The sequence below is a fragment of the Tachysurus vachellii genome, chromosome 2 (genome assembly GCF_030014155.1).
Source record: "Tachysurus vachellii isolate PV-2020 chromosome 2, HZAU_Pvac_v1, whole genome shotgun sequence".
In the NCBI taxonomy this organism is placed as follows: domain Eukaryota; kingdom Metazoa; phylum Chordata; class Actinopteri; order Siluriformes; family Bagridae; genus Tachysurus; species Tachysurus vachellii.
In genome coordinates, this window is record NC_083461.1 from 5370312 (window position 1) to 5384061 (window position 13750).

General features: G+C 39.4%; 1 protein-coding gene across 1 annotated transcript; it reads right to left on the reverse strand.

Moving 5' to 3' along the window:
• Nucleotides 1-8985: 8985 nt before the first annotated feature.
• Nucleotides 8986-13322, reverse strand: LOC132859011 (alpha-N-acetylgalactosaminide alpha-2,6-sialyltransferase 1-like). Its single transcript, XM_060889561.1, has 9 exons — nucleotides 13189-13322; nucleotides 12763-13036; nucleotides 12485-12647; nucleotides 11796-11964; nucleotides 11523-11661; nucleotides 10863-10966; nucleotides 10587-10670; nucleotides 9702-9801; nucleotides 8986-9180 (listed from the first exon to the last, which is right to left on the reverse strand). Exons 1-9 carry the CDS (start codon nucleotides 13281-13283, stop codon nucleotides 9001-9003), a joined length of 1308 nt encoding a protein of 435 aa, XP_060745544.1. The 5' UTR covers nucleotides 13284-13322; the 3' UTR covers nucleotides 8986-9000.
• Between the last annotated feature and the right edge of the window lie 428 nt (nucleotides 13323-13750).

Genomic DNA, 13750 nt, shown 5'->3' on the forward strand with positions numbered 1-13750 from the left:
GGGAGAATTTTATGTTTTTTTAACGGTCCTTTTACGGTCTTCTACAGAATAGTAGAATAGTGAATAGTGACTATTACAGAATAGTGTTTAGAAACAACAATAACAACAAAAAACATTCAGTGAGCGGAACAAGGATGAGAAAGGTCAGTAATTACTTTTTGCATGTGTGGTGAGAAGAAAAGCAACGCCTGTCATGCTGAGGTCAAGTCATATCTACTGTACACAACCATCCATACAGCTATTTATCGTTGCGCATAGCCTACCATGGGTCAAGTGGAACCAGGAGTCTGTTATAGTGAAATATCCTTGAGGAAGAAACCCAGAAGAAATCCTCGAAGCACAAGGAGAACATGAACACTCCACCAACACGGGACACAGGGTGGGAAAATGACCCCAACCACGGAGGTGTGACGCAAACATGATGACCACAAACCCACTTTGCCCCCCAAAGGGACTGTTCATTATTCATTATTGCCTAGACAAATGTTTACCTTAGGTTTATCTCATTTGCATGCTCCTACACATCATATATTATGGCATTTATATATATTATTATATATTAGGGCACCTGAAAACATTGCAGGTGCCATAGTCAGTCAGTTGTACAGTCTGGTCTTTATCAGCAATCAGGTCTGTGCTGAACTCAGACTCATTAGTTCCTCAGGAGCTCTTGGTTATACTATTACATTTACAGCATTTAGCAGACGCCCTTATCCAGAGCGACTTCCATTTTTTTATACAGCTGAGCAATTGAGAGTTAAGGGCCTTGCTCAGGGGCCCAACAGTGGCAGCTTGGTGGACCTGGGATTGAACTCACAACCTTCCGATTGGTAGTCCAACACCTTAACCACTAGGCTATGACATGCCCCCATATGACATGACATACAACTATTAAAACTTGTAGAAATGACATTATCACCCAAATGAGGATGAGGTTCCCTTCTGAGCCTGGTTCCTCTCAAGGTTTCTTCCTCATATCCTCTCAGGGAGTTTTTTCCTTGCCGCCGTCACTTCCGGCTTGTTCATTAGGGATAAGGATAGATAATATTTTACATTTTAAGTAAATATTTTAATGATTTTTTAAATTGTATTCATTTCATTTTTTTTAAATTGTATATATTTATTTATTTTTATATTATTATTATTATTATTATTATTATTATTATTATTATTATTATTTATTCTCTGTCTCTCCTGTTTCCATACTTCTGTAAAGCTGCTTTGAGACAATGGGAAATTGTTAAAAGCGCTATACAAATAAATTGAAATTTAATATAAATAGTCTAAAAGCGCCACCTGCTGGCAGAATAAAACACAAATACTTATGTAAGGCGTGGAGGTTTAACTGTTCATGGGTTGATTTCAATAAAGACGATGGACTTGAAATATTACCAGCTAATAACTTTTATTCAAGCTCCTCCCCTTCACGTTCCATCCTCTTCCTCGAGGACTCAACATCAAAATAAAAGTCCTTGATAGAAAATAACGTAAAACAAAAAAAACGATAGAATACAATGAACGTTAAACAAGCAACCTCACATTAGTTACCCCATGTGAAATGAAACGTCCACGTTTTCAACATACAGAAAATAACAATGTCATGAATAAACCAGACAAAGCAATGTGCAGATTGTTGGTGCAACACAACCACGATTTTCCATGAATAATATGGTCTGTATTTCACATGAGACATTTAAGGACCTCAAAAATTAAATAAAATAAAAGAATAAAGCAAAGATATAGTCTTTGAACCTTGCAGGCAACCTGACAGGACTGCGACCTAATGGGCTAGCGTCTAGAACAGCATGTGGAGCCATAAAGGTAAGACGGCCCACTTTCGAGCTTGCAGTGTCACCAGACTGTGGGACATTAAACTGTCTAGTGTTTTGAGTTAAGTTCAGTGGGGGCTGTCCCAAAAGCAAAGACCTAGCCGAACTCTGATTGGGGACTCCTCCTGTAAAAACGACAGAAGGCAAGTTCTGCTGGGCAGCAAGTGTATTAGAATTAGAAGTACTAGAGGGTACTTCCTTTTCAACAGGCTGTGCAATGGGAGACGGTGCATCTGATACTGTTCGCCCCAGCTGACATGTGGGAGCCAGGTAGGGTTTAAGACGGTTATGATGTACCACTTGTGGTGTCTTTTCAGGAAAACCCTTTGGCTGAATAGCATACAGTACAGAGTAACCACTGTCAGGCTGAACAGTTCGTGTTACAATGTAGGGTCCTTTCCAGCGTGGGGCCAGTTTACATCGGGAATGAGCAGGATCATTCAGCCAAACCAAGTCTCCAAACATTGTCCGTGGTGTATTTGGCTTTTTTATCATATTGTGCTTTTTATTGCACATGAGCATGTTCCTTATTCTCCTTACGGAACTGGAATGCAAAATGCAATTTCCTGTAGACAGATGTAGCATACTCTGCTGGGGTGCCCGCAGAGGCACTGGAAGATTCAGCAGGACTAGGAAAGAGTAAAAGAAACAGGCAGTCTGGCTTCACGTCCATGAACAAGGAAGAAAGGGGTGTATCCAGTACTGCTGTGCACACTGGTATTGTAGGAGAACTGGATTGACCTCAACATGGTATCCCATGGTTCTGTTTGCTGATACAGACTTTTACTCAACTGGTCTTTCAGGGTGCGATTAAATCTTTCGATTAAACCATCTCCCTCAGGATGATGGGGGAAGTCCTAGTTTGGTGACACCCAACTTGGAACACAACTCCTTGATTAAATCTGCCTCAAACTGACGGCCTTGATCTGTATGAAGGCATTCAGGAACACCATGCTCTGTAACATACTGCTCAAAAATACAGTGTGCAACTGTTACAGCTCTTTGGTCCTTCATAGGGTACAAATTCACATACTTGGTGAAATAGTCTTGAAGAACAAGGACATATTTATGGCCTGATGGTGTCACAGGAAGCTCTGTAATGTCAGCTGCCACCTTTTCGAAAGGACGATTGGCATGAATAGTCTGTAAAGGAGCTACTTGATGTGGAACTGGCATAGATCTAGACTGGCAGGAAACACACTGTTGGCAGTAGTTCTCTATGTCTCTCACCATGTATGGCCAATAGAAATGCTCCCTGGCCCTTGCAAGTGTCTTTTTATGACCAAGGTGACCTACAGTGGAATGTCCATGTAAAAACTGTAACACCTGGGGGACAGCTTTGCTGGGAATGACTACATGAAGAGTGGGTGATTCTTTTGGTTTGTTACAGGCAAACCGGTAGATTTTCTCATCCTGAAAATGCAGTCTATCAAACTGTCGCCAATATACTTTGAGCTCTGCCAAACCTTTCTTTAGAACCCATGATGGAGGTCTCCTGAAGACTGGGAAAGGTCTATGACAGCATGAGCAGTAAGAGGGGCTGTGATTAAAGAAGGTTCTGGCTTGCCTGCCATTGAGAGATCAGAAGTAGGCTGAGGAATGGCATTGCTTTGACTTGGGCGTCTAGACAGCGAGTCTGCATTTGTGTGCTTTGCGCCAGCCCTGTGTTTTATGACCCAATCGTACACATCAAGCTCCAATGCCCAACGGGCCCTGCGTCCTGTTGGATCTCGATCGATAGGCATTTTCTTTAAACCTAACAAGGGGCGATGATCTGTAACAATCACAAAGGGGCACCCTTGCAAGTAGTGTGAGAAATGTCTAACGGACCAAACAATAGCCCACCATTCTCTGTCAAAGGTGGACCAGTTGCACTCTGTTGCACTTAGCACATGACTAGCATAGGCTACTACCTTTTCAACACCCTGTTGTTGTGCAAGAACGGAGCCAATAGCGTGGTGAGATGCATCCGTATACAGAATAAAAGACTTGCTGAAATCAGGGTAAGTGAGGATAGGAGGGGAAGATAGAGCATCCTGAAAATACTGAAAAGTGTCTTCACATTCTTCGCTCCAAATGAATTTGGCATGTTTCCTTGTCAGACTGTGTAAGGGAGCTGCTTTTTCTGCAAAATCCTTGATAAAACGGCGATAGTATGAACAGAGGCCTATGAAAGCTCTAACCTCTGTAGGTGTAGTTGGACGAGGCCAGTTCAACACTTTCTCAGTCCCCTTGGGGTCTGGCTGAATGCCATCCTTTGAAACCACATGTCCTAGAAAGAGTACAGATCGCTTGAAAAACTGACATTTTTGAGGATGGAGTTTGAGACCAGCCTGCCGCAATCTACCAAACACTTCAGAGAGATCGTGGATGTGATCTTGAAAGGTCTTACTGAAGACTATTATGTCATCAAGATATACCAAAGTCTTAGACCAATGGAGGCCACGAAGAACAAGCTCCATCAATCGCTGAAATGTCGGGGGGGCATTAGTAAGGCCCATTGGCACGACCTTAAAATGATACAGGGAATCACCCGTAGTAAAGGCAGTTTTTTCCTTACTAGCATCATCCATTTGAATCTGCCAATAGCCACTTGACAAATCCAGCGTACTAAAGAGGGTGGCTCCAGATAGGGCATCCAAACTGTCATCCACACGTGGGAGTGGGTGTGCATCTTTGATTGTAATCGAGTTTAAACGTCTGTAATCTATACAAAATCTGTAAGATCCATCCTTCTTACGAACAAGTATCACTGGGGAGGCCCATGGACTATGGCTAGGCTCAATTAAGTCAGCATCAAGAAGCTTCTGTACTTGTTTGTGGATTTCCTCTCGTAGGACAGGAGATGTACGATATGCCCTCTGACGTGCAGGGGACGTAGAGGATGTGTGTATGCTATGCTTAATCAAATCAGTTCGACCTAGATCAGTAGAGGAAATACTGAAGATATCACAGTTCTCTTGTAGGAGGGAGTGAACTACTTTCACCTCATTGGGAGTAAGAGTGTCTGTACCCATGTGAACATCAGGTATTTTGCACGAAGGGCTTGGCAGGCTAACCTGAGCTACAAGAGCGTCCACAGGCCTATAGAAATCAGAAGGCATGTTACGCACAGAGTAGAACTGACCTAAATGGGCCTGTTTGGGCAGCTCAATGTCTTGGTGTGTAAGATTAAGTAGATGAACAACAGTGAGCCCGTTTTCAACATTAGAGAAGCTACGAGCAACAGCTAAATCTTTGTCAAATGACATTTGGTTCTAGGATACCTTGAAAACCATGGAGCTGACTACCTGTCTCAGATACACATGCTACCGAGGCAGGGACAACAATCTCTGTCAAGGGTGGGACTGAGACCTGTGAGAGCAAGAACACATTACAGCAAAAAGGCAATGCTTGGGAGGAACTGAGAAGAGAAATTTTTTCATTCTCGAACATGAAAACCCCAGAGGCTGTGTCAATTGAGGCACCATCTGTTTTGAAAAAGTCCCACCCAAGAGGGGCGTCCTGTCTAACAACATAGTCTCTAACAACATACATGTCCATACTGAAAATGTGTGACCCAAGGCGTAATGTGACAGTTAATGAACCTAAAATGTTTAATTGATGTCCTGTAAGTGTGTGTGCCACCTGGAAACTTTTCAGTATGGGCCGATGTTTCAGTGCAGGGATGCGTTGACGCAAGGCCTCACTAATGAGTGACAAACCAGCACCCGTGTCAAGGAAAACACTGACTTCTTGGTCCTCGATGAGTCCTTTTATGTATGGGGTCCAAACTGTGGAGTCCTCAGGTGTGACTGTGTTGTCTCTATGGGCCACTGACATTTGAACTGAAGATTGGCCCCCATCTCCAGCTACCATTCGTTTCCCGAACGGTGATGTTCAGTGAAATGTACATGCCGTGAATGGGGTCGTTGTGGACTTGGAGAGCGATGTCTGTAATACTGCTCGCCCCTCCGTCGATCTCTGTTTCCCCCTGGGCTGCTGTCATCCTTCGAATGATGCCTATAGCTGGGTTGAGGTGTCACTGAGTCATCATATGCAGCATATCCACGCCAAGGGCTAAAGCGGGTATCTCTACTCTCATAGAATATGGGTCTGTCATAGCCGTGCTGCTGATGATAACTTGACCTGGGGCTCCCTTGTGGTCTGCGGTGGCTGATACTGGAACGTACAGGAGATCGTCCTCTGAAGTATGGCTCATCAGATGCAGTGAAATGCTGATAGCGAGACGATGGCATATAGTGACCGTCTTTAGCTCTCTCAAGTGAAGGTGATCTCCGACGATGGGCGAAGTGGTGTTCAGGTGATGAGACAGCACTGCTGTGATGAGGCTTAGGCTGTGTCTTCATAGAAACTATGGACTGAAGTTTGTCTACTTTCAGATGGAGGTCACTGAGCTGCGCTGCAAGCATATTGGCAGACTCAGTTGTGAGGCTGTGTACTACGGCAGGCTGAGGTGCAGAGGATGTCGGCAGAGGAGAAGGCTCAGTGGCTGTGGAACGTGCCCTCTCATACCTACCAGCTACTTTAATTGCATCATCAATTGTAGCAACACCAAACTCGTACAGCTTAGTTTGCAATGCAGGTTCCAGTCCAGCAATAAAACGTCGCAAAATTTCACCTTTAATGGCAGATTGTCCATAATCCGGAAAAGCTTGGTGAACAAGGTGGGTCAGTTCAGCAGCATACACTTCTAATGGCTCATTACTCAGACGTGGTCTGGCATTCAAGTACGTTTGAAAAGTTCTCAGTAATTGTTTTTGGTCAAAAACTGTAGCCATTTTGCCACATGTACGGTCATAATCAGATTTTATGTCATCTGACAAGCTATCCCAATAACTGAATGCAGCACCTGCCAATCTTGAAGGAAGTACTTTGGCCAGCTGAGGTTTGTCCATACCTGAGGTCTCGCAGCATACTTGAAAACGACGAGCCCATTGAGAAAAGCTTTCATTGCCATCCCCAGTGAAGTCTGGAGGTAAAACAGCTCTGAAGTGCACCTGTGGAGTTATTACATTGTCTTCCGACATGTTTGAAAAAAAAAAATGCTGCCAATGCAGCGTTGTACCAGTTCAGTCCAGTCTTTTGTTGATAAAGATTATTTGCCAGTTAGGCTGATACTGTGACCATTGCAGTATGCAAATAATGTAGATGAACACATAGAACAAGTCTATTTTATAAGTCTCAGTGCTTTCTCGTTTTTGGGCTATGAGCAGTTGCTGAAGTCACAGGAGGGATTAACGCGCACAGTTTCAGAAAATGTGAGCGCCGTCAAATCCTGCCAAAGAGCCAACTTCAAACCGCCGAGAAGCAGGCATTTTACTCTCTTTCACCCAAATAAAATGAAATAAGCAAATAACTAAACATGGACATAAAACTCACACGATGGTGAAAACAATAAAGCTGCTCTAAAGTTATAAATGTAGTCCGGCAGAATACAGTCCATGTAATTGAAAACGCTGCACGTTAAGCAAAAAGCGTTTCAGTCAGAAATCACCCGTACAACAACCGATCCAGCATATATGAAGAATAGGATGTATTAGCATTAGAATTAGCATGTATTTTCATCTTTGTCACCCTACCAATCCAACAGCAACTTCTCCAAAGATACCGAAAACCACCACCGCTGCCACCAATAAATATGTAAGGCGTGGAGGTTTAACTGTTCATGGGTTGATTTCAATAAGGACGATGGACTTGAAATATTACCAGCTAATAACTTTTATTGAGCAGAGGATTAGAACTGGAAAAAAACAACACCTCACTTCGCGCCCTAACACTCCCTCTCAAGCTCCTCCCCTTCACATTCCATCCTCTTCCTCGAGGACTCAACATCAAAATAAAAGTCCTTGATAGAAAATAACGTAAAACAAAAAAACGATAGAATACAATGAACGTTAAACAAGCAACCTCACACTTATTTACAGACTAGAAAGTGCAGGATTCTGAAAGGTTCAGCATCATTTCATAGCAGAAACTGGGTTTTATTTCAATAATTACATTAACAATCTCATTTTTACTTCTGGATTTCTACATAAAAAAATCTACACAACACAACAGATCAGACAATAACTGAAAATGCCTCAAATGTGTTTTTTTGTTAAGGTTAGTCACTGTGGGTAACATCATTTAATATGAATAAAATCCTGTTCAAAACATATTTTCATTAGATTCAAAATCCAGTACAAGATTTAAAAATAAAAAAATAAATAAAAAAACACATGTAATTGACACAAATGTAAAGTAGCAGGAAAAACTGCTCCACGTTGTGGAACGAATCTTTCATGACCCAATAATTGAGTAAAATACCAAATTCATATTACAACAAGAAAAAATGAGAATAAACTATAAAAACACACCTGAATGCATATAAATACATGCATTGTGAATGCAAAAAAAAAAAAAAAGTTCAATAAGTCTGGTGTTGTATAAAATACCCTGCTGTTTTGTTGGTGACGTACTATGTGTAGTTCTTGAGAGAACTACGGTTCTAATTAGTTCAGTCGCTACGGATGAGGCAGATTATTGTTTGTTCTGATATGTGGGTCCTTGAGACTGTAAGTGACATTTATTAATGGTTAAGATACATTATGCTACTGTTTATGTGCATTGATAATTGTGAGCATCACGTTTATGTGTGTAATCATTTTTGTCACGTGTCATGATAGCATGAGCATGTTTAGCCCATACTATTAGCAAAATATTTAATTCTTTGTCTATGTTTGTTGTTAAGCTAAGATATTAGAATTTAGACACACATACGTTATTTATAAAGTTTAATCGGACTTAATCGGACTTAATAATCTGTTTTAGATGTTAAAATTATTGCCGGGGTAATAGCGCCATATAGTGGCTAATGGTGAATAATTTACTCTATACTGCATATGTTCTATTTCACTTTTTGTTGCCTTAGTTTAAATGTATACTTTATTATACCACTTGTAAATTCCTGTTAAGTGTATTTATTATTTGTTTTATTTCAGAAACCACATTCAAACATACATATGCACACACACCAACCCAAATGGAAACCGAACATGATTCAAGTGGATTTGCTAGAATAAATCGGAGAACTTGAATCCATTATTGCATCATCTTGTAACCTTCTGATCGAGGTTGAGGACAAGTATTGACACATCAGCATCTCAGACGCATATATCTAGAACAGGTGTCATTGTTCCTGTCTTTGATAAAGGTTGATGATCCCAGCATCATGCAGCTTCTTCCAGGTTTTCATCTCCAGTTCATAGTCACGATCGATGTAAAAAACAACACTGTTTTTTTTGGTTTGTTCAAAATAATTGTTGGAGTATTTGCTGTAATCCGCAGTTATGTATCCGTAAACGTCCACCTGAATTACGATAAGAAGAGACGTGAGCTCTGCAATCAGCGATAAATAACATATCATTTATAAAGTAAATATGAAAGAACTGTATTTATAATCCTATCAATAACATCTATTATTAATATTAGTAGTAGATGTAGTATTGTTGTTGTTGATGATGATGCTAATATATTAAGATGAAGAGAACAGCAATACTTACTCTTATTATCCTTAATATTGTAATAAGGTTAATAAAAATTTACTATTCTTACTGTTGTTGTTAATAATAATAATAATAATAATAATTGATAAATAATAATAATAGATGGAATAAATTGTCATTATTTATACTGTAGCAACAACAAAAGACAACTGTTTACTGACAGGTAAAATGTTCAATGAATTTTTTGTTACTGAATTAAAATCTTTTCTGTCAGTAAATTTTTGTCTTTTGTTAATGCTTCAGCTTAATTTATATACACAACAAATAAAGAAAAGCACAGCTTCTGCCTGATGTGAGATGACAATAATCTATTAGATCTTCTCACAATATCGCAGGTATGAAGAGCCAAGAACAATGTGAAAGCTCCATTGGTTGGTCTGTAACTATGCCAGTATGACTTCTCTAGACTTTTAGATGGCAGGAATCTAAAATCATAAACACACACACACACACACACACAATATCAGTAAGTGTAGCTACATTCGGTCAAATAGAACACTAGAGAAAGTGTGACAGGATATACTGGTACATCTCAAGTTACTAAAGTAAAACAAATATGCTTATGTGATTATGAATAAAATACACAGATTCAGGATTAATTTGTTAGTTTGTCCTGAGAATTATTATTATTATATACACAATACAATACAAATTTATTGTGGCAACTCTTAAGAGAGCAACAAAATCAAACTTACAGTGTGTACACTGTGAAATATATACAAGATTGGACACATCTGTATTGCCTTGATAACGTTATATCTTTTTCCCAGAGGCCAAAAAAAATGGAATTTGCTCTCGTTTTATTGTGTATATGTTGAGCATCAAATGTTTTTGTTCATAAGTATCTAAACTTTGAAGTCGTTATCTTCAACCACTAAAATTCAGTGTACAGTAAGGTTATCAACAAAGGGGAAAAACACACGTCTGACACTGAAAGCCAACAGAGTACTGAGTCATTGTAGATCAGACTCACAGACAAAACATCACTTATTCATTTATACTGATTAAAAATATCCCATAAGATGATCAGTGTACAGGTAAAAACAGTAAATATAAAGCCATTAGAGACATAGTGCATGCTATAGTGCATGCTGTAGTGTATATAAAGTGAACTGTACTGTATATAAAGTGTATTGTGATTCCTTTTTATAAAGTCTTATCCAATCAATGAGAAGAAGATAGAATAAAAAAAGATTAAATTTCTTCAAACCTGTTCCGAACGTATCTTAAAAAGTCAGGATGAAGAACGTATAAGGAATCCTTTTGGAGCCGGTCGCTGTAGTAGGTATTTGGTCTGAGTAATAAAAGGTTCATCAGAAATATTTTACGGCCCTTTATATAATTAGAACAGTTATAGAAATTCACACTTCTCTTTACTCAGCAAATCGGAGGATTAAATCCGCAACAATCATTACGAGCTTGGTAAATATTTGATTTTAGGTTTTATGAAACACAAATAGTCCTTTGTCTAAGACTGACGTCTTACCTGTAACCTTTGTAAGATCCGTATGTCAATGTTTTGTTCAGCAGGAGGCCTTCGAGCCACTCGAAATCTCTAAGACCCTCTGGGATCATCACATATTTAATACCCTTTGGGTTTAAATGGAAAGCAGGTAGAGTTGAGTCAAAAGTTTGCACCCCAAAATAAAAAAGACAAAAAAAAATAAATAAAAGAGAGAGAGTTGGATTTATATACATTCATTCATTTTCTACCGCTTATCTGAACTACCTCGGGTCATGGGGAGCATGTGCCTATCTCAGTCGTCATCTGGCATCAAGGTGTGAGGCGAACGTGCTAACCACTAAGCCACTGTGCCCCCCAATTTATATACAAATAATTAAAATAATACAGCAAATAAATAAAATAATACAAATGAGATTACAAGTAATGTATATTCCAATGTTAATATTAAACAAAAACCTGTTTAAAGGTTTGTATTTAAACAAAAAATAAACAAACAACAAACTAAATGAATATTTTTTTCTGCATAAAGAATAAACATTCAAAATCATTCAAAAATTTGTTTAAATATAGAATTTAAATAATAAACAAAAAAGCTCATTTCAAATAAATGTACATTTTCCACCCAGAGATCACTGCACAATTTTTTACGCTATTTGGACGTCACAACAACACGGCACCGACCTCATCCTGTGGAATGCGTTCGAAGCCGTAACTTTCCAGGTTTAAAAGAGACTGGCTTAAGGAGAACGAGGTGTGCACGTACACCGAGGTTTTATTCCCCACGTCATTCTCGAAGCCTTTCGTGACTGCTCCGTTCACTCTGTTGGAAACAGAAGTTAAAGGTGAGTGGGTACGTGTCCTGACTATCAGAGTGCTATAGAAAGCTGTTCTCAGGTTTCAAACAATGTCTAGAAAGGCAGGTAAGTCAAGAGCTGCAAGTATTTTCTTCTTTACCGGAAGACGTAATTGTGAGAGTCTATCTCTTTGCCCATTCTGGAGCCGTTGAGAATGCCACCGGTGCCAACGACAGCGCAGCGGATGCATCCGTCTGGTGAGTCACTGGGCACTGGTAAAAGCTGATTGTATATCGGCTTGGGGATCAAATCGACTGCCTTTTTGATGTCTTTAGATAAACCCAAAAGAACAAGAAGAAGAAGAATGAGTAGAATTTTTTTTGTTGTTTTTACTCTGAGAAAACGAACCAAGGACTTTTTGATGTACACTGATTATACAACATCAACAGCTAGATGATATTATCATATTACATATGATAATAATGTGTACATAGTAAACAACATTGTTTGAACATTTACTGCAGCCTTTGAATAATCCAGGATGTATTCCATCCATCAGTCCATCACTCTAGTCCACAAGGCATTGTACGTCCTTGACAGGACGCCAGTCTACAATTGCACACACCCTCACACACCCATTTACATGCTACAGATAATGTAGAGATTTCAAACAATCTACAATGCATGTCATGCATATCTTTTGACTTGTGCAGGAAATCAGAGTACATGGAAAAACACCAGGGAAGCAGGGAGAACATACAGAAACTCCACACAAACATGACGGAAACGAGAATCAACAACTGTGAGCGTGAGGCAAACATTAACCACCAATCCACCCAAACTACTTACCCATATAGTTATATTCCATAAACCCAAAGGGGTTGTTGAAGTGTGCTAGACGGTTCCACTCGTTCATATCGAGGTGACCGTTGTGAAACCAAAGCTGGATGTTCCACATTGCAGCCTTCTGAAACTCTTTATCTTTAGAGTTCTGGTGAGACACGGAGCAGACCTAGACAGTAACGTACAGTATGATGTTATACATCACAAGGCAGCATTGATACCATCCACAAAAAAAAACGTATTACAGAATCCATCTAGTTAAAGAAGATGTAGGAAATTCAGACCGGTCGTCGTGCTTCGCTGCTCTGCATATAAACATCCTCAAAGTCCCAACTGGGCATCTTTGTGAATTTGTCTTTGTAGATGATGGGAAAAGGTGTTACGTCGATCGGATGTTTAAGCTCCGAGGCTCCTTTCGTGGTTTTCTCAGGAGACAAATTGAGTGAAGGCGTATTAACCACATTCCCGGTTAGAAGATTTCCTTTGAATTTTTCTCCACCATTCCAAAATGAATCTGAATTCCTTTCAGGATTATTGAATGCCTGAAAACTTGGAAGACTACAGGATAAAAAAAAGATTCATCCTGATAGTAACTCTGAAAAAGACTGCTGGTATAACAGGAAGCTATTTCTAATCCAAACATCACACTTCTAGTTCAAAACAAGTAGCAGAAATCACATATCTATACAAAAACACATACAAAAACATACCTGATCCATTTTACTTGAATGCTGATCCAAATTAAAGTATAAATCAGGATACAGAAAAACAGTAATGTTGAAACAGCAACCACTTGGCTCTGCATAGTTCAGGATTGCGTTATCTTTCAAGAGGTGTGTTGAAGTATAAGGTGTGTGATGTGAGTGACTTAAACTGCCTTAAATATAAGGGGACTACACCAAAACAAACTTGTAATGAGGCACACGTGATTGTGAGGCATTATAACGTATTGCTCAACCCACCTTCTAAACAGATTTAATACAATGATATATATCTTCAATTTATTTTGGAATTAATAAAGTATCTATCTATCTATCTATCTATCTATCTATCTATCTATCTATCTATCTATCTATCATGAGCAACAACATGCTTATGTACACTAAACACATGCACAACTGCTTATGTACACTAAATGTATGCACAACTGCTTATATACACTAAACATATGCACAACTGCTTATGTACACTAAACGTATATATACTACTGAACACTGAATAAACTCATGACCTGGAAAACGCAGGTAACAATTTACTTACCTAATCTTTTTC

Bases quoted from the DNA above. Each gene is read 5' to 3' on its own strand.
- LOC132859011 (XM_060889561.1), bottom strand. From the start codon at position 13,283: ATGCAGAGCCAAGTGGTTGCTGTTTCAACATTACTGTTTTTCTGTATC. The intron at 10,967-11,522 runs GTCGGTGCCGTG...TTAAACCCAAAG, and splicing joins AACGCATTCCACAGGATGAG to GGTATTAAATATGTGATGAT. The intron at 9,181-9,701 runs GTGAGAAGATCT...ATCGTAATTCAG, and splicing joins CTCTTCATACCTGCGATATT to GTGGACGTTTACGGATACAT.